Consider the following 23,365-nt stretch of genomic DNA (forward strand, 5'->3'; position numbering starts at 1 on the left):
GATCGCAATCGATCCAGCCATAGCTCAATCTTTCAAGAGCAGCGTCAGGTGAGCTGCAACAGCTTCAGCGTTCACTATAGGCGAGGTGCACATGTGCACATTCTGGAGTGTTTTGCCAACAGGATAGTCTCCACCACATTGTGAAAAAGATGGTATCGTTTTGGCATTGATGCGGAGAGTGAGGTACGTAAGCAGTGGACAGTGGGCGATGAGAGATTGGAATCCAAAGAAGGTGGTTTTAGGCTCCTCGTCCATCGTTGCCTCATAGAAACTGAGTCTGTATAATGTGGGCCAGGACTTCGCCATTTTGAGAAGGCTTGCGTCGGTGAGACCGATGGAAGAGCATGGGTCGATCTGAACGTCGACCAACTCTCCAAATGAGGCTAATGGTTCAAAGGTGTCGGAGCGGAGGTGGAATACCTCTTCGTGTCTTATCACGTCCATACAGGGTCGGCTTTGGGACACCCCCAGGAGGAGCATCTTCTGTCCGAGATCACGATCACAAAGGAATCGAAAAAAGGATTTCAGATCCCACTGATGATGCCCTCTTCGAAAGACCTCCAAGCCGTAAAGGGACTTTGACTTGACCTGCTCAAGGAGCATCTGGCAAGCCGTCAAGCTTTTGGAGTATACTCGCAAGTTTGAGAGGGCAAGGAAGCCCTTGTCTTTGCTGGCTTGAGAAAGCGTAAATATCTGCAAGGCTCTGTCCGTTATGGCGATCTCAAGCATGGGTAGGTTGGGGAGCTCCGTGACTAGAGTGAGTGCCTGCGGCGTAAGAGGAATGCGGCTAATACCGAGGTTCTCTAGACCATGGAAGGAGGGGAACAGCTTCAAAGCTTTTTGAGAACCTTCCAGGATTTTAAAGCCTTCATCGAGATCCTCAGCAAAAATGATGAAACTTGTCAACTGGGGAACCACTTCGTTGAGCACCGCCGTGATGTTGTCCCAAGGGGTTTGTTCTAGATGTGCTTCAATGCGAACGGAATGGAGTTTTGGACCGACAATAAGGCGAGGGTAGATTGCTGCATCTACGAAGTCACTGCTCGACAGACAGAAGTCGAGAAGGTGTGGCAAGAGAGGCCCGGGATTCGGTTTTCGGGACCAAATGACGGGGAGAACCTGGGTATCCATGCGCAGTGTTTCCGTATCCCAGTATTCCAAGCTTGTGCTATATTCCTGTCCAATGACTCTGACTCTAGGACTGTAGAAGAGAATCCGCTTGAAGTCAGACGCTTCTATGCTCCTGGTTATGCTCTAAATAAAATCAATAAAACGCTTGCTAGGTAGCGAATGCTTGGAACCGGAAAATTCTCACCAGCGTTGATTCACTGATTGTCCATGCGTCGGGGGGAAGGCATTGAACCAAGGGGATAAGGGAAGGCAGAGCCCGCCACAAACGGTTCAGAGCAGGTTCGTGAAAGGTTTTACACGTTCTTGCTAGTCCTGCGAGGGTCCCTAATGCAGTTCTGTCGTGGTAGAGATTGCTTCTATCGGCCTCTGTCCGATAGCCAGAGTAGGGGTCACTGAAAATATGTTGAAAAATCTCGGATAGAAGTTCCTGCACCATCAAACAGTTATGCATATTCGCGTGAGGAGAGGGTAATCTCTTTTTAAAAGGAGAGTGGCAAACAAAGGATAGCGGCCGCGATTTATACTACTGGTAGTATGCTGATTTGTAGCAACAATGCATCGAGAACAAAGATCACTTTGTCGGCCACGTTGGTAGCTCGTGCGTACGGGCGCGACCAGGGCACGACATTGCCATTGTCCGGAAAGGTGTAGAAAGCTGACTGCGACGTTTGTAGAGGTTCCAGAAGGCGACCGGTGAACGCCAGAGATACCCTGGAGATATTACGATACTCGAAGAGACAAAGAGAGGTTCTGAAGTCACATGATAAAAAAAAGCCGTTCTCATCGAAAACAAAATTTGCAGACCTCCTCAGACCTCAACATTGCAGGTTACTTCAAGACCGATCTTCTTTTGTGTAGATCATGGTGCAAGACCCTCATAACGTTCGGGTTTACACTGTCAATGGCACCGCGGCCGGTTCATCGTCGTCTTTGCCTGATTGGCTAACTCGAAAGAGAGCCTCAGCGAAAGGCAAGGGAAAACGGGCGATACGGGAACACTTTGAAGGGACCATTGAACTTATCCAAGGTTTTGAATTCCCCGAGGCAAGCAACAGAGTGAAAACAACTCGCGATGGACACCATGTTATCGCAACAGGCACTTACAAGCCGCAGATGAGAGTATGGGATCTGGACCAACTCTCGCTCAAGTTTGAACGGCATTCTGACGCCGAGAACGTCGACTTCGTTGTGCGTGAGTCGTCTCATCTTTTGAGGCCAGCTGGGAAAGGTTTTTTCTGAAGCTAACGTCCTTCCCTCCCTTAGATTCTATCAGATGACTGGACCAAGTCCATCCATCTCCAAAACGACCGCACCATTGAACTACATACACAAGGGGGCTTCCATTACCGTACGCGGATACCACGGTTCGGCCGCTCCCTTGCCTATCACTTTCCCTCCTGCGATGCCTACTTTTCCGCCTCTGGAAACGAAATTTACCGGCTCAATCTTGAACAAGGTTGTTTTCTCAACCCTCTTCAACTAGAAGATGAATCTTCGGATGGCGAAATATTAGGCGTCAACACAATCGACATCAACCCCGTTCACCAACTGCTTGCCTTTGGCGTTGACGGTAATGGGACTGTACAGTTTTGGGACCCGCGCTCAAGAACCAGTGTCGGCATACTGCGGCTACCAAGAAATCGACTGATGCCCGTCACTGCAAGTGGAGCAGGCAGCCACAGTTTAAGCGTCACAGCCATCTCATCAAGACCAGATGGGCTTTCGTACGCCGTTGGTACATCCACCGGACACACATTACTCTATGACATTCGTGCAGCCAAACCTTTTGCGACGAAGGATCAAGGCTATGGATTACCAATAAAAAATGTTGCTTGGATTGAGGGTGGAAGTCGGATGGCTGGAGATGGAATGGTCCTTTCCGCTGACAAGAAGGTCATCAAAATCTGGGATCGTAATTCTGTGCGTAATTCTCGCTTTGACTTTTCCACTCTCTATTCATACCAGTTTCAGCCTTCAACAAATTTTGCCTCAATTACGCCTGCCAACGATCTAAATGACGTTCATCACGTCCCAGGAAGTGGGCTCTTGATGACAGCAAATGAAGGCATACAAATGGTAACGTACTTCATCCCTCAGCTAGGGCCTGCGCCTCGCTGGGCCAGTTTTCTGGAGAACATTACCGAAGAAATGGAGGACCAGACGACACGCTCTATCTACGAGGATTACAAATTCGTGGAGAGGAATGAGCTCAAAACGTTGGTATTCATGATTTACCTTGCTGTCTACGCTCACTCCTAGAAACATAGGCTCGGTCTGGATCATCTGGTCGGCACACCCACCCTCAAGCCGTACATGCATGGCTATTTCATTTCCCTCAAATTATACGACACCGCACGTATAATCGCAAATCCATTTGCGTACGCCGAACACCGGGAGAAGGTGGTCCGTGACAAGCTGGATAAGATGGCTGAAACGCGTATCCGCTCCAAGAAAGAGGTTGGAGTCAAGGTCAACAAGGCTCTTGCTGAGAAGATCCTCAAGGAGGAAGAGAGGGCTAAGAAGAAGGAAGAGAGGAAGAAGAAGCGCAAGATGCAGCCGGCAGTGGACGATGAGATGGCGGTGGATGGAGAAGAGGCTAGTGATGAAGAAGAGGTGAAGGGAGACGAAGCCGACGGAAAGCCGAGTATACTTTCCGATCCACGTTTCTCGAAAGTATTTGAGGACCCCGAGTTCGCAATTGATGAAAACACGAGAGAGTTTGCTCTGCTCAATCCGTCTGCTGCCTGGCAGAAGCCTGGGAACAGGCGAAAGACGGCTGTGGAAGAAGAAGAAGAAGAGAGCGACAAGGTTTCTTCTGATGGCCTTGGGGAGAGTGAAAGCGAAAGCGGAGATGACAGTGATAGTGACAGCAGCGACGCTGGAGGTACGTTCATTCCTCGATACATACCTATGCTATCACTCACGTCTTTGCAGAACTTACGAAGTTCGATCCTCGTTCAAGGCCTGGGCAAAAGAATCTCCGTGTTCAGCAAGCTTACGACCGTACCAGGGAGCACAACAGGGTCGCCAACATTAACATGGTTCCCATCCGTGCCACGGGGACAAACTCTGAACGTCTGGGCGATCGGAACGCCTCCTTTGGTCAACGTCTTGCGCCTTCTTCGTCATCTAAAGATTCAAGGCGGCCAAGTAAACCTTCTTTGGGCAAGGACGATGGTGCCATGGAAATCAGCTGGGTACCCTCTGCGTCCAGTGCCAAGGATGACGATGGCAGTAGGCAAGGGGGAGGCAAAAAGCAGGAGAGGAGAAAGGGCGTGGAGGTGTTTGGGGCGGGAATGGAGAAGGGTGGGGAGGAGGTTTCGGAGTCGGGGAGGAAGGGGAGAACACAAAGGAGGAAGGGTGTGCGGAGTGGTAGTAAAAATGTCTTTCGCAGGATGTAACATCATGCGCAGGTCAGGTAGCTTGCAATTCGGGAAGGCTTGTAATAAATATTACATTGTTATAACCCGACATTGGGAGGCTCACATAGGTCGCTAAGCAAGGTGAACCCTGCCACATCCTCCACAACTTGTGATACCCTCCTCCGAAATTATAATTCACTTCGGTATGTAGGTTGTTGTCCTATTATGAATAAAAGCGTTGACCGGAGGTGGAACGTACACCAGACCATCTCTCCAAGGAATTTGAGGAGATTGCGCTAAATTCAAGCTCTCCTTCACATTCAAAGATACCTGCGCAGCATTTGTCGGAGGTTGGTGTCGGTACCGTGTCAAGAATATCGTCAGCCGGGTGTGATGCGTGTTCCGCCACGAAATGAGGAGTGCTGATGTCTGGCGAATGGAACGCAGATGGGAGAGGTTCGGAAGGGGGCACCGATATAACTTCGGCGTTATCGCAGGTGCAAGTATCGTCACTATTGCCATAGCATGGTTTCGTGGAGCGACCAGATGCCAGGGCTTGAAATCTCGCCAATGAACCCGATGCTTGGGAGAGCTTCTCGAAGAGGTCTGCCGCAGCTTCTGCCTTTACGATATGGTTAGGCCAAATATTCGTAAAAAGGAGAGAAAGGGAAAGAAACCGTCTCCGGGTTGCGCTGGTCCATCAAACCCACTGAACCTTGAGTTGCTTTGAGCTTCCTGATTTCTTCCTTGAGCGTTACATTTTCTTCCTCTGCATTTCGACACCGTTCTTCGAGATCGGCAATGTACCGCGCTTTTCTGTCGCGATAGTCGCGTTGCTGGATCAAAGAGCGAACAGGTGGTTTCGTAAGGTCTTTTTTGCGACCCCTGGGCATGTTGGAGGTCGCAATTCAAAATGAAAACCAAATTCAGGCCATGATGCATGATGCGTTAAGTCACGTGAATCGTCATCACAACTCCAACTGATAACAAAAAAAAGAAAAGGTTAGCGCTCCGAGTCATATTTCTCCAATCATCCTCACGGGCATGGAGGACAATCGACTTGCGAGGGTGCTGGCCAGACTTCAAAGCCTCCCCTCCATATCTCTTCCCACCGATTACCCACGTCCCACAGGATCGAACAAGCTCGTTGAGGCCGTTCATCTCACCCAGCTATCCGAACAAACCTCCCTCAGTCTCCTCAAACTCGTTTTATACACAGAAGACGAAGATGAAGACGAGGATGAAGTTGAGAGCGGCGTCAAGCGACCATCGGCGTTTCATTTGCTTTTAGCAGCCTTCACCGTTCTCTTGCATCGGTACACTGGTGATACGGACATCGTCATCGGCTCTTCTTCAGCCGCTGTCAGGGAACCCCTTGTACTCCGACTTTCCGTCGATCCAATGGATCCATATTGGGCGATTGTCAGGCGCGTTCAACAAATTGAGAGCGAAGCTGAGTCGGACGCCGTTCCATTTGATGTGCTCACGCGCGCCTTGAGCAAAGGGAAGGATGAGGGGATCGAGGGACCACTTTTCCGTGTCCGTTTCTTCGACGAAACAGACGAACCCAAGGACAACTTTATCCGATCTACAAGTCTTTCTTCAGACCTAACCATCTTCATTACGCGCCCACCCACTTCGACGCGCGCCTCCATCGCTCCTCGGATATCGTTAAGGATTCTATACAATTCTCTGCTATTCACTTCCGCTCGAATAACTTGCATCGTTGACCAGTTATCCGTCCTCCTCCGCAAGGTCGCCTCAAGTCCCCTCGCCCCCGTAGGTGCGGTGCCTCTCCTTACCCCGACACAAAAGGCCAAATTACCTGTCCCGACGGCCGATCTCAATTGGTGTGACTGGAAGGGTGCTATTACCGATGTTTTCTCGCAAAATGCACGTCGTTGGCCTGAGCGCCCTTGCGTCGTACAATATCTCCCTCCAGAGTCCTTGAATGACCCTCAGAAGAGCATCACTTTCTCTTATGATGCGATCCTCCGCGCGTCCAACGTTCTTTCGCACCACCTCATCAAAAGCGGTGTGCAAAGAGAAGAGGTTGTCATGGTTTACGCCCATCGCAGTGTCGATCTAGTTGTTGCGGTTATGGCTGTGCTCAAGGCTGGTGCAACGTTCTCAGTCATAGGTTTGCATCCATCATTCGTTTTGAAACACCACTGACCATCTTTGGTCAGATCCTGCCTATCCTGCGTCTCGACAAATTATCTACCTCCGTGTCGCCCAACCCCGAGGATTGGTCGTATTGAAAGGTGCCGGGACAATCAGCCCTTCTGCGCGCGAATTCCTATCTGAAGAACTACATATCCGAGTCGAAGTTCCCGCGCTTGAAGTGTTCCCTGACGGCAGCATTACGGGGGGCATTGACGCGGATGGGCAGGATATCCTTTCAGTCCACGCCCATCTTGGACATATTGACCCAAACGTGGCCCTAGGGCCTGACAGCGTTGGTACCCTCTCGTTTACCAGTGGAAGTACAGGTATACCGAAGGGTGTCAGAGGACGACACTTCAGTCTCACACACTTCTTCCCGTGGATGGGCGAGAGGTTTGGGCTGAATGAAAATTCCAAATTCACGATGCTCAGTGGGATCGCCCATGACCCTATCCAACGCGATAGTCAGTGGTCTCTCTTATTTTAGTACCAACTTCTGACGATCGACAAAGTGTTCACACCCCTCTTCTTTGGTGCTCAGCTCAGGGTCCCTACCTCTGAGGATATTGGCACTCCCGGACGCCTGGCTGAATGGATGGCGAATAGCGAAGTTACTGTCACTCACCTCACTCCGGCTATGGGGCAACTCCTCTCCGCGCAAGCCACACGTCAAATCCCCTCACTCCTCAATGCCTTCTTCGTTGGGGATGTCCTCACTAAACGCGACTGCCTCAGGTTACAATCCCTTGCAGCCAACGTAAGAATCATTAACATGTACGGCACTACAGAAACCCAACGTGCTGTTTCATATTTTGCGATCCCTCCTGTATCTGAGGACTCAACTTTCCTCGCAACACAAAAGGATATCATGCCTGCAGGAGAGGGCATGATCGATGTCCAACTTCTCGTTGTCAACAGGAACGACAGGAACGTCCCATGTGCTATTGGAGAAGTGGGCGAAATCTATGTCCGTTCAGGTGGTTTGGCGGAGGGATACCTCGATCAGGACGCAACAGCAGAGAAGTTTGTGACGAATTGGTTCTCGGCTGACTCTGCTCCGAGAAAGGACACCATTTTGCACCCAGTAGACGAGCTCGCTGGCTCCGAGGCACTGTATTGGAAGGGCATCCGGGACAGGATGTATCGTTCTGGAGATCTCGGTCGATATCAGCCAGATGGGATTGTCGAATGTACTGGACGGGCGGACGACCAAGTCAAGATTCGCGGGTTCAGAATTGAACTTGGTGAAATTGATATCCATCTCAGCCAGCATCCGCTCGTGCGGGAGAACGTCACTCTTGTGCGAAGAGATAAGGACGAGGAGAAAATCTTGGTCAGCTATTTCGTACCTCTGGAGGGACCGGATTTGGATGGATTCGCGAGCGATATTCCTGATGATGAGGGTACTATTGTGAGGGGTATGAAGAAGTATAGGCGACTTATTAAGGACATTCGGGAACACTTGAAGAAGAAGTTGCCGAGCTACAGCGTTCCTACATGTATGCCCATTATTCCCTTTCAACTTAGACCGTGTTAACTTGATTTTCCTCTAGTATTTGTGCCCCTCAAGCGCATGCCCTTAAACCCTAATGGAAAAATCGACAAACCCGCTCTCCCTTTCCCGGATACCGCTCAAGCATCCTATGCAGCTCCACCGACGCGCAAAGCGAGCACAACAGAAGAAACAATGTGTTCTCTTTGGGCAAACATCCTACCCAATGCACCCAAGCCCATACCTCTCGATGAAAGTTTCTTCGATCTTGGAGGTCATTCAATCCTCGCCACACGCCTCATCTTCGAGATTCGTAAAGTGTTTGTGGTCAGCGCGCCTCTGGGCTTGATCTTTGAACAACCTACCATCTCTGGGCTGGTCAATGCCGTCGATGCTCTGAGAAATGCCGATCTTGGACTGGAGGCACAACCTCCTGTGGAAATTGTTCCGGGAACCCCTGCTGTCGAAACGAAAGCGCTGCCCTTGGAGTACGGCCAGGATTACGTTCAGCTCCTCGACAAACTGCAGCCTTCGTACCCTTCTATTCCCGCGGACTTTGGCGAGCGTCCTGTTACAGTTTTCCTCACTGGGGCCACTGGGTTCTTGGGCGCATTCGTTCTCAAAGACTTGCTGTCGAGAATTGGCAGGGTTCAGAAAGTGATCTGTTTGGTTCGTGCATCGAGCGCAGAGAGCGGTTTGGATCGATTGAAGGAAGGTTCAACCAATCGAGGGGTATGGGATGATGCTTGGGTGTCAAGTGGCAGGCTTGAAGTTGTGGTTGGTGACCTTGCTTTGAGTCAGCTAGGACTGGGGAAAGATGATTGGGATCGGATTGCCTCTGAGGCGGATGTCGTTGTCCATAACGGAGCTTTGGTAGGTTTTTCTCATGTTCACCTTTTCAGTTGATTGACATTGCAAAGGTTCACTGGGTCTACCCATACGAGAAACTCCGCTCAGCAAACGTATTGTCGACTCTGGCAACGATCGACCTTGCGTCGAGTGGCAAGCCCAAGCTCCTTGTCTTCGTTTCATCCACTTCTGCAGTCGACACCGAGCACTACGTGCAACTCTCGGAATCCCTTGCGCAGAGCTCATCAGAATTTACTGGTGTCCCAGAGGGCGATGACCTGGAAGGAGCCAAATCATCGTTGAAAACTGGCTATGGCCAGACAAAGTGGGTCTCTGAAAAGTTGCTCTTTGAAGCCGGTCGGAGAGGCTTGAGAGGACACATTGTGCGACCAGGGTATGTCGTTGGTGACTCGCGCACGGCGGGTAAGTTCTTCAGTCCTTCTTTGTCGAACTTCAATTGAATGGGTTCTTTAGTGACCAATACGGACGACTTCATCTGGCGTATGGTCAAGGGATGTGTGCAGTTGGGACTCGTACCCGACATCAACAACACCATCAACATGGTCCCCGTCGACCACGTCGCCCTGTGCACCTCCCTCGCCGCCGTCTCCCCCCTTCCCAATGCGCCCCTTTCAGTTCTGCATATCACCGCGAGCCCCTTACCCACCTTCAACGGCATGCTCTCCTCACTCGCACACTACGGGTTCCTCACTGAACTATGCGAATACGTCGTCTGGCGCAGGAAGCTCGAGCAACATGTCATGGAGGTCCAGGATAACGCCCTTTTCCCACTCCTCCACTTCGTCCTGGACGATCTGCCAACGAGCACCAAGGCGCCAGAGTTGGACGATAGGAATACCCGGGCGATCTTGAAAGCCCACACTGGCCCAACGGCGAAGACGGTCGATGAGGGGTTGATGGGGTTGTATTTGGCCTGGTTGGTCGAGGCGGGGTTCCTTCCCAAGCCTACTCTGGAAAAGCCGGAGAAAAGGTTACCAGTGTTGGAGAATGCGGGAAATATCAAAGCTGCTGGGCGTAGTGGTGTTTAAAATCTAGTTAGGTGTGGCTTGCTTGCTTTATTCATGTAAAACTAACGAGGAGGTGCTATTCGAAATTGAAGTGTATGATTGCTTTGCTATTCATCAGTTTTTGTTTACAATTATAAATACAGAAGATCTCGACTTGTATGAGGGTATTTTACACGACATGCTAGAGAACAAGGTGATATCAAAACGAAAATGACAAGAATACTGTACAAGGTGGTTGCAAGGGAAGGGAGCATCGATGTATGTCTCATAATTCATCATCATCCTCACCATCCGAGTCAAGGTTAAGAATCTGGTATCCGAAGTCAGATAAACTGCCGTCACTGGCGCTTTCCATATGATCCCACGGAGAGCTTGACGACGTGGTGTAGCTTCCGTCCGAATGAACAGACTCGCCCGACTGCGAAGAGGCGGGGCTAGTTGATCGATGACTCCGGACCTGGGCTACCCATTCGGTTGGGTCGTACAATGGAGGAGGACTACGAAGGCCAGCGACCAGCTCAGGTTCGCCCTCACTCTCAGACGCAGATGCATCGTACGAATCGCCCACATCAATGCGCCTCTTCTTCCCATTCACCCGCTTCGAGCTCGCTGTGGCAGAATTGACAGACTCGGAATCAGTCATAGCTTCATCTTCCGAAGCCGAAGTCGACGCTGACGAAAGCGCGACTATATTCCGGACAGTTTCCATGCTAATAGAGCGCTTCAAAATATTATTCCTCTCTTCCCAGCGTAGGAGCTCCTCCCTCTCCCGTTGGTGGCGTGCGAAGAGCTCGTCCCAGAGAGACTTGGGTGCAACGCGGAACCTGGGACTGATGCAGGTGCGCATGACCCAGTCGGTATCGAGCATGGCTAGATAGGTCGTGTCTTTCCATTCACTGTCAAAGGGCCCGAAGAAGGCACGTCGACGTGTTCCTTCGTGCCCGAATCGGCTATGGAGAGGTTCATCTCAGGTTTGTGTAGAAGTTACGAAGGACTGACGATTGCATGAACAAATTGAGCGCTCTATCTTTGGCCCAGCTGTCGAGGATGATAGCTTGAATACGATGACATGTTTGGTCTGCAAATGCAGTCTCTAAAACCTTTTCGATTGCTTTTCGTGCGTATCCTTTTTTTCTGAATGCGGGTTCCAAAATGATCCCGATGTTGAGTTCACCGACGTGTAAGAGGTCGCCGTAGTTCTGCGATGATGTCAGGTAGACGATGCCAACTAGGGGCTCTTTGCCAGGCAGTGCAGGAGGGGTCCAGTGCCATTCATTTTTGGTTTCGGAGTAAATGTCGTTGTCGTCGTCGTAGAGCGAAACTTGGGAGGCTGGGTCAAACTTTGGGGGGTTGGAGGGGATCTTGTAGTCGTCCCACATAGATGATATCGCATTCGAGCTGGAGGGCTGTTGTGCTTCAAACTCCGAGTAATGATTGTCCAAGTACGCATCCAAGCTCAACTCATCCGAGGTGCCGTTATCGTGGGCGTTCAAGGGCTTAATGGCAGGCGGTTCAAGAGCGGCAGACGATCCTTTTTGCGGTACTATAATCAGCGAGCTTGAATGAGGAACAACCTCATCATTTGATTCAACTTTTATCGGTGAACTGCACCTCTTGGGCGTTCTCTATATGTCTACGTCAACCTCCATTCATCCAAGAGTTTTTTTTGGTAGGCAACTCACGGTTGGTTCTTCGTCCATAGACCAAGTCGATTCTTGGTCACTTTCTGGTGCTGCGCATTTTCGTTGAGTGAGTTCGTCCACCTCTGTTATGACTCCAAAGAAATAGGCGCTGTGCGCAAAGGTTATCAGATCTAGCTCGGGGTTCGATGCATCCACCGTGAGTAGCTGGAGCTGCTCAAATAGGGCGCTTAAGGCATCTAAGTTGTCGTCTTGGCCTTGCAGGCCTCGCGAGATTTTGACTCCTTTCACTGAGTCGGCGGAAGGGTTGGAACAGGCTGGCATGGTGGTGGTGAGTCAGCTAGTAATCTACGGTGGGTGTTGAGTCAATAGACGCCCGAAGGCCTCATAGTTATATCGGTGCCGTTCCGACCGCCGTGCTTGCAAATCATGTGGGCAAAACACGTAAAGGTGTTGCAGGGTGTGGAGATAAGGTGCCAGGAGGGGATAATTCTATGTAGGAACCCCCTTCACGCGTGAACCCCCTTGTCTTCTATGTAAGAACCTGGTTCATACGGCCGGAAGCCGGCACATTACTTATTACATAATTATCTAATCCGATGTCGAGCCAACGGTACAGTTGCGGACAACTAAAGTCAACAAATTGAGTATCTCAGGAACCAGATTTTTTGACGGAAATCTGATGACAGATCTGACACTGGACACTCAGTAAAAACGAAAGTCAGGTCAAGTCATCTACCTCTCACAAGAAGGTCATGTGAAGTCACATTGGTAAATGCAAAGTCATGTGGCGCTCAGTTATGTATCTGCAAAGTTTTCACAGCCTAACTGAAGTCAAGGAATAGTCAGTTACAAGTCATGTTGTAGTCTAATCCTGGTCATCTGAATTACTATCATTTGTATCACCTTTGTCCTCAGTCAACAAGACAATTTGTTGAAGTCTGTTGAAACTCCAACATCAGGTGATCATGTTGTCAGCGCGAAAATTCCTTGTTCTTCCCAAGTTCTTCCATGTTCTTCCTTCCCACCACACCCATGCAAGCTCCGATTCATAAGTTGACGAACAGCCTTCCCACGACAAACACCTTCTCCCTCCCTCGACCAGTGGCCTCCTCTCGCAATGAAGGGTCTCCTCCCTAGGTAGAGATGACGAAAGGCCTCTTCCCTCCCTTGACCAACAGCCTCCTTTCTCTTCCTCCTTCAGCAGATGATCTCCTCCCTTAACGAATGGTCTCCCCTTTGATGATCAGTCTCCACCCTCGACAACTGGTATCCCCTCAACAAATGGTTTCTGAGATCTAAGCTCAATGAACTGCCTCCGCCCTCGACGACCTGTCTCCTCCCTCTATGACCTCTCTCTTCCTTCAACGACCTGTTTCCGCTTTAGACGAACTGTCTCCTCCATCGACGACTTGTTTTCGCCTTTGACGAACTGTCTCCTCCATCAACGATGTGTGCCTCCTCCCTCACTCAATGGTCTCCTGCTGACTCACTCAATAGCCTCCTCCCTCCTTTGATGAATGTCTTTTGGCTTCCCCCCCCTATTATGATGAATGGTCTCGGCCTTCCCCCTACAGTCTCATCCCACTAGTGGCTACCACTATTTATGATTAATCTATGACAACTGTCCAAGAGCCAATGTGTATACTGCCACAGGTTTTATGAAAGGCATCTCATTAGGATTGCCCATCTATTTCATTCAATTTATCACTGGAATCTTTCATAAGATATAGGCAAGGATAATGAGATATCATGAAGATATTTCATTAAGCTCTTTGGCCCTTTCATTGCCATTTCATAGACTTTTCATTGGGATATTTCATTAGACTCCTTTGCTTTTTCATTACCATTTCTTAGAATTTTCATTAGGATATTTCATTAGGCTCCTTCACTTTTTCATTGCCATTTCTTAGAATTTTCAGTAGGATATTTCATTAGGCTCCTTCGCTTTTTCATTGCCATTTCTTAGAATTTTCATTAGGATATTTCATTAGGCTCCTTCACTTTTTCATTACCATTTCTTAGAATTCTCATTAGGATATTTCATTAGACTCCTTCGCTTTTTCATTACCATTTCTTAGAATTTTCATTAGGATATTTCATTAGGCTCCTTCGCTTTTTCATTACCATTTCTTAGAATTTTCATTAGGATATTTCATTAGGCTCCTTCGCTTTTTCATTGCCATTTCTTAGAATTTTCATTAGGATATTTCATTAGGCTCCTTCGCTTTTTCATTACCATTTCTCATAAGGATATTTCATTAGGCATTTGGCCCTTTCATTACCATTTCTTATGGTTTTCAGTAGGATATTTCATTCAGCTCCACTTCAGTCACCCACCTTGAACAAGCTATTAGCCTTGAAACATGTAGGTATATATCCAGGCTAATAGGTTCCTTGGCCATTTATTTTTTTGCCTCTGGAGGAAAATATATTATTGCATTGGGCAAAAATGTTTGACCTTCAATATTGTGACCGGAAATATTTGGGTTGATATATTGCATTGAAAAATATCCTAGCCATCTGAAAGTGGTTGGAAATGTTTGAAGCATGTTGGAGTGGTAGGAAATATTTGAAGTGTTTCAGATTGGTCGGAAATGTTTTAGCTATGTCACACTGCTGAAAAATCTTTTGGTCATGTCACACTGCTAAGAAATGTTTGAGCCATGTCACACTGCTGAAAAATCTTTTGACCATGTCACACTGCTTGGAAATGTTTTAGCCATGTCACACAGGCAAAAAAATTCCTGCCAGTGTCACAGAGTATCTGGGGTCCTAGTTTCAAAAAAAAAACTTCAAAAATTTCTGACCATTCAAACTTTTATCTTCTGGATTCAACTTTTCTACAAAATTTATCATAAAGATAATTTTGGTCCTAAACTTGCCCTTTTACTTTTATATTGTATTTTTATTATAGAAACAGCAGATTATATATTGCATGCAACTGTATCTATTGGTATTCAGCTATTTGTTATATAGTTATAGCCTCTAAATTCTGCTTCATCAGATAATAAAGGTTTATACTGACTGCTCTTATATTGAGTTTATATTGGTAATTGCCTATAATAGACTAGCCCTACTTACTGAATCATTACTGTTGTCTATTATTAATGCAAATTACCAGAGGTAAATATTGGCTGATGTGCAAGCTATATTGTGGTACACTACTGAATGTAAGTGTCCCTAGAGTAGTGGAACAGCTGTTGGAATGTCTAATGGACAATGCGACCAAGGTTGTTGTGACTGTAGGAGTAAGTCATTCTGGCCAATCAATCAATAGCTAGGAGCCATGGAATGTGGCAGTTCATAGTGCCCATGCTCCGATCTTCATGGACGGTCCCATTGGAGAGTGCTATGATCATGCAAGTCATGAAGGCTCCTTCACACGTATTGCCTAATGTTCAAGTTAGAGCTGTTAGTAGGGCTTCAAGTTGAGTGACATGAGCAATAGTGTTGTTAAAGAGATAGATTCCCTCATGGACTACATGAAGTGTAATGTACAAAATGGATGATGTAAGCAGAATCTGACTAAGCATATGGTAACAGACTGATAGTTGTGCAATGTTGGGAAGTGGAAAGGGTAAGATGTGTGTGTAGGGAGTTGCTCACTGGACTGACATACTACACATATTCTTCACTGCAGTAGACATATGTTTCTGAAAACTAGAGAGAGTTCTGGGGATTGTTACATTTACCATGCTAGCGATATCTTCTCACTCCCATAGAGATATGTTCCTGAGCACTGGAGAGGGTTCTGAGGATTGTCAGAGTCTGATGTTTCATGTAAATGTATATGTGATGTATTCATGTTTGTTGGCTATAATGACATATTAAATTTCTTCAACATCATCATGACTGCTGGTACTTTACTGTGCCCCACCGATATCTGCAGAAATGGCTAGAATCCTCCAGAATTCTGATCTCTCTATTAGAAATATTTGAATTTTATTTTTTAGACATGGATTTTAGATGTTGACAACAGTACCCAACAAGAAGTCCTATTTTTTCTCATTTTTACCATATTTTATAAATGATTTTCATTTAAAATAGTAATATTTCTCATTTGAAAATGCAAAATGGACTCTGAAATCAGCCCTGCAACATTATGACCACCAGTAATTACCATCTACATTTTCTCCAATGTTACTCTCATTTTATTATGATTTTCTAGCCATATTTACACAAATTACCTTATTTGGAAATATGCACAGATCATATCCACCATGCACCTACATTGTCAATAACAGTTAATAGTATGTCTGTTCTTTTTTTCTGTTTTCTTTTCTGATTCTCACACTATATTTGTATCAATTGCTACATTACAAAATGCATATAAACCATGTATATGGTACCTCAATATTCCTGACAATAGTCTATTATTTTTCTCTTTGTCCTGTAATTTTCTGGCTATATTTTCATTATATACTATATTTGGAAATATGCACAGACCAAGTAAACTGTGCACCAAGACCTATTTACATCACATGATTTTTCTGATTTTTCTAATTACATTTGTATTAATTACTATATTAGCAAATGTGCACAGGCCATGTACATACCTAATATTGTCAACAACAGTCCATTTTCTTATTTTTCTGGCTATATTGTATCAATTACTATATCAGAAAATGTGCACAAACTATATTCATAGTATGTCAATATTGTCAATAATAGTAGATTATGTTTCTATTTTTCTTCTAATTTTCTGGCTATATTGTCATTAATTACCATATTTGGAAATATGCACAAACCAAGTATACAGTACATTAAAATTATCACATATCATTTGAATTTCTTCTTATTTTTCTGCCTATATTTATATTGATTACCATATTGGAAAATATGCACAGACCCCCCAATATTTTCAACAATACTTTATTATTTTAATTTTAATTTTCTAATTTTCTAGCATTATTGAATTTCTCTTCTTATTTTTCCGGCTGTATTTGTATTAATTACCATATTGACCATATATCTATTTCCCCCCCCTTTTTGTCTGATTTTCTATATATATTTCCATAATGGGAAATGTGCACAGGCCATTAGTGATGGTCTATTATTTTTTCTTCTTTTTTTCTGACAGCAGTGGTGGTGTGGGAAAGACAGATCACATGATATAGAATATGAATAACTACATAATGAGTCAGATGTTTGTCTATTATTTGTGCTATTGCTTCCATGCCTATCCATGGCCTTGCTCTTATGTTTTGCTGCTCTGTCCCCATGCCAAAGACAATACCCAAACAAGAGCCCTTACTCCTCTCCTTTGTGGAATCCTCTGCACCATTTACAATGGTTTTATATAATATCAAGAACCAATATACTGAATTTCCTACAGGGTGGTGATGTATTGCATGTTGGTAGTGAGTGCATATTGGGTCATTGTTATGTTCTTGTAATGGTAGTAGGGTGCCTACAAATCTTATGCTTTCCCTATACCATACCTACAAATTACAATGTCTATATCTACATGCAATATGTCTATACTATCTACAAATGACAGTAACTAGATGATCACTATGGCATATAAAATGCACTATTCAATGATCCTCACCCCCCAGCAGATGTGTAATACACTATCTATGTGTTATATGTGGGGAGCTGTTGATGAATGTTGTATAGAGAGCCAAAATGATAATGGTGTTAAGACCAAGCTGTGATTAGCTACAATACAAGTCAGATCTTGATTCAAGAGACATTCTGCTAGTATCTAGTGGAGATCATTCATGCTTCAGAATTCCACTGCACAATCCCCACTCCTTCTCTGGAAATTCTACACCAAAAGGTTGGATAAATGAAAGATTACTCTTTCATCTACTGGTGCATATATGTGGTAGTGTAGACAGCTGTATACCTAATACAGCCTTACAGCCTCCCCTACTCTATAACATCAACCAGGACCTTCCAACATGTAGTCATCATGATATAGGTGACCCCAGGGGATCTCACCTTGCAACTTGTCACTTACTGCTACAGTTGGTGAGGTAAATGAACTGGCAATGTAATCCTGCCTCTGGCTTGGTTCGAACCACCAACCTGCTGACAAGCTGTGATCTTTTATTTAGTGTAAACTGAATGCCTATTCAGTGACTCTGATAAACTCAAATTACTTGTTAAACTTCTGTGTCACAAGACCCAGTCTATCAGGGCAGGTCTTATCATATCTGCACTGTTATCTCTTCCTGCATCTGTATCCAACCTCTCATGGATTTCCAGGGTAGCTTTGAATATCTTGAGCAATCTTAAATCTTGCTAAAATACACCCACATCTAGTCTCTAACCCTCATTCTTCCTCTCTTTGGACTGTAGCTGTGACCAAGATCACAGCTGGGTCTTCTTTCCATTGTCATTCCAGCTTGCCATACCACTTTCATTGACAGCTTCCACATTTAATGCACATATAATCCATTAGACCACCCAAATTTGAAATAATACTAGAATAAAATCACAAAGAAATTGGGTGTCGATGATGGGGTAATGTTTACATGGTCTGTGCACAGTTCCCTATATAGTAATTACTGAAATTACAGCCAAAAAGTCAGAAAAAAATAAGAAAATAAATTCACATGCTGGAAATGGTCATTAATAATGTTAATGTATTGTTTACTTGGTCTGGGCACATTTCCAAATATGGTAATTAGTGAAAAAATGGCCAGAAAATGGATGTCTGAGTCTATCTGATAATAAATGCATTATATAGTTGTTCATATTGTATATCACATAATACAGTCATATGATATGACATGTGACCAATCATGTGATATAGTAGTCATGTGATATATCATGTGGTCTGATTATGTGATATAGATCATGTGATAGCCAGCAAAGATTTTGGCACTTATCTAGTATTTACAAGAATAGTGTGGTTACTACAATTGCAAAATAAAGTAAGTATTGCATTTCCACATGAAAAATTGAAGAGAAAGAGAAAAAATAATAGAGGAAATTCAATAAAGCTAGAAAATCAGAAAAATAAAATAAAAATAATAAACAAATGTTAACAATATTGGGGTACAATATACAGGGTCTGTGCACATTTTCCAATATGGTAATCAAATAAATATAGGCAGAAAAATAAATAAAAATTCAAATAATATGTGATAATTTTGATGTACTGTTTATTTGGTCTGTGCATACTTCCAAGTATAATAATTAACGAAAATATACCCAGAAAATTAGAAGAAAAACAGAAAAATAACATACTATTATTGACAATATTGACATACTATGAACATAGTTTGTGCATATTTTCTGATATAGTAATTGATACAAAGATAGCCAGAAAAATAAGAAAATGGACCCATTGTTGACGATATTGGGTATGTATATACATGGCCTGTGCACATTTGCTAATATAGTAATTAATACAAATATAATTAGAAAAATGAAAAAATCATGTGATGTAAATAGATCTTGGTGCACTGTTTACTTGGTCTGTGCATATTTCCAAATATAGTATATAATGAAAATATAGCCAGAAAATTAGAGCCAAAAGAGGAAAATAATAGACTATTGTCAGGAATATTGAAATACCATATACATTGTTTATGTGCATTTTCTAATATAGTAATTGATACAAATATACTGTAAGAATCAGAAAAAAAAAGGACAGACATACTATTGACTGTTATTGACAATGTGGGTGCATGGTGGACATGACCTGTGCATATTTCCAAATAGGGTAATTTGTGCAAATATAGCCAGTAAATCACAATAAAATGAGAGTAACATTGGGGACAATGTAGGTGGTAATTACTGGTGGTCATAATATTGCAGGTCTGATTTTGGAGTCCATTTTGCCTTTTCGAATGAGAAATATTACTATTTTAAATGAAGATCATTTATAAAATATGGTAAAAATGAGAAAAAATAGGACTTCTTGTTGGGTGCTGTTGTCAAGGTCTAAAATCCATATCTAAAAAACAAAATTCAAGTATTTCTAATAGAGAGATCAGAATTTTGTAGGATTCTAGCCATTTCTGCAGAAATAGGTGAGGCACAGTAAAGTACTGGCAGTCATGATGGTGTTCAAAGAAGATATTTAAAATGTCATTATAGTCAACAAACACAAATACATCACATATACATTTACATGAAACATCAGACTCTGACAATCCTCAGAACTCTCCAGTGCTCAGAAACATACCTCTATGGGAGTGAGAAAATATAGCTAGCATAGTAAATGTAACAATCCCCAGAACTCTCTCTAGTTTTCAGAAACATAGGTTTACTGCAGTGAAGAATATGGCTTGCACATCAGCCAATATTTACCTCTGGTAATTTGCATGAATAATAAACAACAGTAATGATTCAGTAAGTAGGGCTAGTCTATTATAGGCAATTACCAATATAAACTCAATATAAGAGCAGTCAGTATAAACCTTTATTATCTGATGAAGCAGAATTTAGAGGCTATAACTATATAACAAATAGCTGAATACCAATAGATACAGTTGCATGCAATATATAATCTGCTGTTTCTATAATAAAAATACAATATAAAAGTAAAAGGGCAAGTTTAGGACCAAAATTATCTTTATGATAAATTTTGTAGAAAAGTTGAATCCAGAAGATAAAAGTTTGAATGGTCAGAAATTTTTGAAGTTTTTTTTTTGAAACTAGGACCCCAGATACTCTGTGACACTGGCAGGAATTTTTTTGCCTGTGTGACATGGCTAAAACATTTCCAAGCAGTGTGACATGGTCAAAAGATTTTTCAGCAGTGTGACATGGCTCAAACATTTCTTAGCAGTGTGACATGACCAAAAGATTTTTCAGCAGTGTGACATAGCTAAAACATTTCCGACCAATCTGAAACACTTCAAATATTTCCTACCACTCCAACATGCTTCAAACATTTCCAACCACTTTCAGATGGCTAGGATATTTTTCAATGCAATATATCAACCCAAATATTTCCGGTCACAATATTGAAGGTCAAACATTTTTGCCCAATGCAATAATATATTTTCCTCCAGAGGCAAAAAAATAAATGGCCAAGGAACCTATTAGCCTGGATATATACCTATATGTTTCAAGGCTAATAGCTTGTTCAAGGTGGGTGACTGAAGTGAAAGCAGGAGGGGATTCTCTTTCGAATCCTTCTTGACGAAAAGACTGACTCTCATATTTCCTGTTCATACTGATTTGCCATGTATGCCCCAAATAGTTGTCCTTAATACCCTTAAGGTAATGCAAATAATGAGTTCGCATCTTGGATTGCTCCATAAACAGCAAGGTAGTGAACCACATCCATATCCTGGAATTCTCCTTCAAGCTTTTCCATAACCAATACCCTAGAGCGACTGGTATGTCACCTTCCAGAGCTGCTAACTGTTGAATTTTCCAGAAATATTCAATTGCTGTCTCTTTATTTCCATCCCAAACTGGCAGTTGGTCTTGCTTCAGCTCATTCCTAATTGTGGCTACCAAATTACCATAAGGCGCATTCCCGAGGCTGTGAATTCGAATAGAGCCCATTATTATTTGGTCCATTACCACCGCCGCCACCTCCAGGATTACTGCCTCCCCCACCGTGATTAACGGGGTAACCATCATCCGATGGTCTCTGAGTATCGTGATTGTTCCTGCAAGGGTATTCGTCCCCATCGTCTTTGTCGCTTGATCCGTCTGGATTGCCTCCTGATGGGTTTCCCCAGTTTCCGCTCCTGCGATTACTGGTTGACAAATGGTGGTGTGAGGATCCGCCATCCGACTTCGCTTCAATAGGGCGTTGTCGTTGACTACTGACGAAATTTGTGTTATACTGGGTAGGGGGTGCGAGAGCTGTTAAACCAAGTTCTTCCCTCCTTTCACAGGTGTCTTCTCCCATGTGAGGAGGCAAGGGTCTACCCTTGAATCAGGGCAGTTAGTAGGAATCACCCACCAACACTGAGAGGCCCGACAATACAAACAGGCCATAGTTGATGGTGCCTGCTGATGGGCCGATGAGGGCCAATAACCCTGTGTTGATGAATTGGCCGATGTGATCCCACTATCAAGGTAAAGAAGGGTCGGCCAGCTACGTAGATTTAGCATACACCGATCAGTAGGAAGCTGCCCCGGGAAGTCAAGTCCCTGTATTTGTATATCGGCTGATAGCTAAGCTATGCAAGGTCAGCTGACAGTTTTGAACATTGTATTTGTATATCAGATAGTTAAGCTATGCAAGGTCGGCTGACAGTTTTGAACATTGTATTTGTATATCGGCTGATGGAAGATGCAAGGTCGGCTGACAGTTGTGAACGTTGCTGGGCTGGTGATCGGCCGAGGGCCTTCACTTCTGATTAGCAGCTAGGCTATGCAAGGTCGGCAGACATTTTGAATTCGCCTGGGTTGGTGGTCGGCCGAGGGCCCTCAACTCTGGTTACCAGGGTCAGCTGGCGAGACCCACATGGTAGTCATGGTTCATGGATATCACCGAGTCGGCCGGACACGAGAATTTATGAACATCTCATCAGCCGATGCATCACCGAGGCCGGCATTTTCAAGCCGAATCGTTTTCAGCTTGGCCTTTAATTTAGCAGCCAAGCAGAGGCAGACCAGGCAGAACTTGCAGTTCAAATTTTCATGATCCGAGACAACATCGGTCAAACCAGCATTGATTAGTAAATTTTAACAAGAGTTGCGATAGGTGTAACTGACTTGTGGGATTCGAACCCAGGGCATACATACACAACGTACGATTCGAACCCAGGGCATACATACACAACGTACCCTCCCAGCATAACCACGAAGCCAAGCCAACGTTGGAAGACGATCGTGGCCAGTATCTTTTACCTGCCTGCAATTTGAACCCGGGCGTCCAAGCTCGGCACTTTGTAAGTCACCCGTTCTCGGCATAAGACAACTAAGACAACTACCCGTTCTTGGGACTTTGGATGTTAAAAGCCTTGGATTAGTAAATTTTAGCCAGTGTTACAAAAAGGCCGTCTTCGCTCTATGTGACTTCTGGGATTTGAACCCAGGGCATACCTCCCAGCTCAACCACTAAGCCAAGTCAGCACTGCAAGAGGAAGTTGGTCAGTATCTTTTAGCTGACGACCATGTCACTCTAATATAGTAGTAAGTAAAAAACTGTTTAGGATGAACAGCATGACTTGTTAGGGATTTGAACCCAGGGCATACATAGATACAATGCGTACACCTCCCACCTTGACCACTGAGCCAAGTCAATGATCCACCTGGCCTGAAAGCTCGGCACTTTGTAACTTACCCAGTGTAAGACAACTAACCTGGGTCTGCAAGCTCGGTAAGAATTGATTAGTAAATTTTAGCCAGAGTTACAAAAACGAAAGAGTTGCGATCGTTGTAAGTGACTTCTGGGATTCGAACCCAGGCATACATACACTCTGTACACCTCCAGCTTAACCACTAAGCCAAGCCAACGGTGGAAGACAATGTTGGTCGGTATCTTTTAAGTAACTGCTGACCATGTCATTCTAATAGCAGCAAGTAAAAAATTTGTTTAGGATTTAAACCGGCATACATAGGTCGGTCAGTATCTTTTACCTGCAGTAAGTAAAAAACTTTTCAAAACGCGAATCTATGACTTGTTCGGTATTTGAACCCAGGGCATACATACATATACTACGTACACCTCCCAGCTTAACTACTAGGCCAAGCCAACGTTGAAGACAATGTCGGTCAGTATCTTTTACCTGCCGACCATGTCACTCTAATAGTGGGATCCTCTAG

The 23,365-nt window shown here is 44.6% G+C and overlaps 6 protein-coding genes across 6 annotated transcripts; 2 read left to right on the forward strand and 4 right to left on the reverse strand.

The window, feature by feature from the left end:
- Positions 1 to 24: 24 nt before the first annotated feature.
- On the reverse strand, positions 25 to 1,582 carry LACBIDRAFT_325938 (uncharacterized protein; the record flags this gene model as incomplete). The annotated part of the gene is made up of 2 exons (XM_001879835.1): positions 25 to 1,254; positions 1,316 to 1,582. The coding sequence occupies 2 exons, from the start codon at positions 1,580 to 1,582 to the stop codon at positions 25 to 27; spliced, it is 1,497 nt and encodes a 498-aa protein (XP_001879870.1).
- Positions 1,583 to 1,992: 410 nt separating this feature from the next.
- On the forward strand, positions 1,993 to 4,532 carry LACBIDRAFT_385746 (NUC153 and WD40 repeat-containing nucleolar rRNA processing-related protein; the record flags this gene model as incomplete). The annotated part of the gene is made up of 5 exons (XM_001879582.1): positions 1,993 to 2,319; positions 2,395 to 3,051; positions 3,103 to 3,347; positions 3,399 to 4,015; positions 4,066 to 4,532. 5 exons carry the CDS (start codon positions 1,993 to 1,995, stop codon positions 4,530 to 4,532), a joined length of 2,313 nt encoding a protein of 770 aa, XP_001879617.1.
- Positions 4,533 to 4,716: 184 nt separating this feature from the next.
- On the reverse strand, positions 4,717 to 5,386 carry LACBIDRAFT_318668 (basic region leucin zipper protein; the record flags this gene model as incomplete). The annotated part of the gene is made up of 2 exons (XM_001879836.1): positions 4,717 to 5,115; positions 5,171 to 5,386. 2 exons carry the CDS (start codon positions 5,384 to 5,386, stop codon positions 4,717 to 4,719), a joined length of 615 nt encoding a protein of 204 aa, XP_001879871.1.
- A 151-nt stretch (positions 5,387 to 5,537) lies between these two features.
- On the forward strand, positions 5,538 to 10,049 carry LbLYS1 (alpha-aminoadipate reductase Lys1p; the record flags this gene model as incomplete). Its single annotated transcript, XM_001879583.1, has 6 exons — positions 5,538 to 6,633; positions 6,683 to 7,123; positions 7,172 to 8,158; positions 8,213 to 9,024; positions 9,072 to 9,423; positions 9,475 to 10,049. The coding sequence occupies 6 exons, from the start codon at positions 5,538 to 5,540 to the stop codon at positions 10,047 to 10,049; spliced, it is 4,263 nt and encodes a 1,420-aa protein (XP_001879618.1).
- A 244-nt stretch (positions 10,050 to 10,293) lies between these two features.
- Positions 10,294 to 11,992, reverse strand: LACBIDRAFT_318670 (uncharacterized protein; the record flags this gene model as incomplete). The annotated part of the gene is made up of 3 exons (XM_001879837.1): positions 10,294 to 10,978; positions 11,028 to 11,653; positions 11,711 to 11,992. The coding sequence occupies 3 exons, from the start codon at positions 11,990 to 11,992 to the stop codon at positions 10,294 to 10,296; spliced, it is 1,593 nt and encodes a 530-aa protein (XP_001879872.1).
- Positions 11,993 to 21,101: 9,109 nt separating this feature from the next.
- On the reverse strand, positions 21,102 to 21,805 carry LACBIDRAFT_325941 (uncharacterized protein; the record flags this gene model as incomplete). Its single annotated transcript, XM_001879838.1, has 3 exons — positions 21,102 to 21,521; positions 21,555 to 21,662; positions 21,794 to 21,805. The coding sequence occupies 3 exons, from the start codon at positions 21,803 to 21,805 to the stop codon at positions 21,102 to 21,104; spliced, it is 540 nt and encodes a 179-aa protein (XP_001879873.1).
- Between the last annotated feature and the right edge of the window lie 1,560 nt (positions 21,806 to 23,365).

The sequence above is a fragment of the Laccaria bicolor genome, genomic scaffold (assembly GCF_000143565.1).
Source record: "Laccaria bicolor S238N-H82 LACBIscaffold_9 genomic scaffold, whole genome shotgun sequence".
Taxonomy (NCBI): domain Eukaryota; kingdom Fungi; phylum Basidiomycota; class Agaricomycetes; order Agaricales; family Hydnangiaceae; genus Laccaria; species Laccaria bicolor.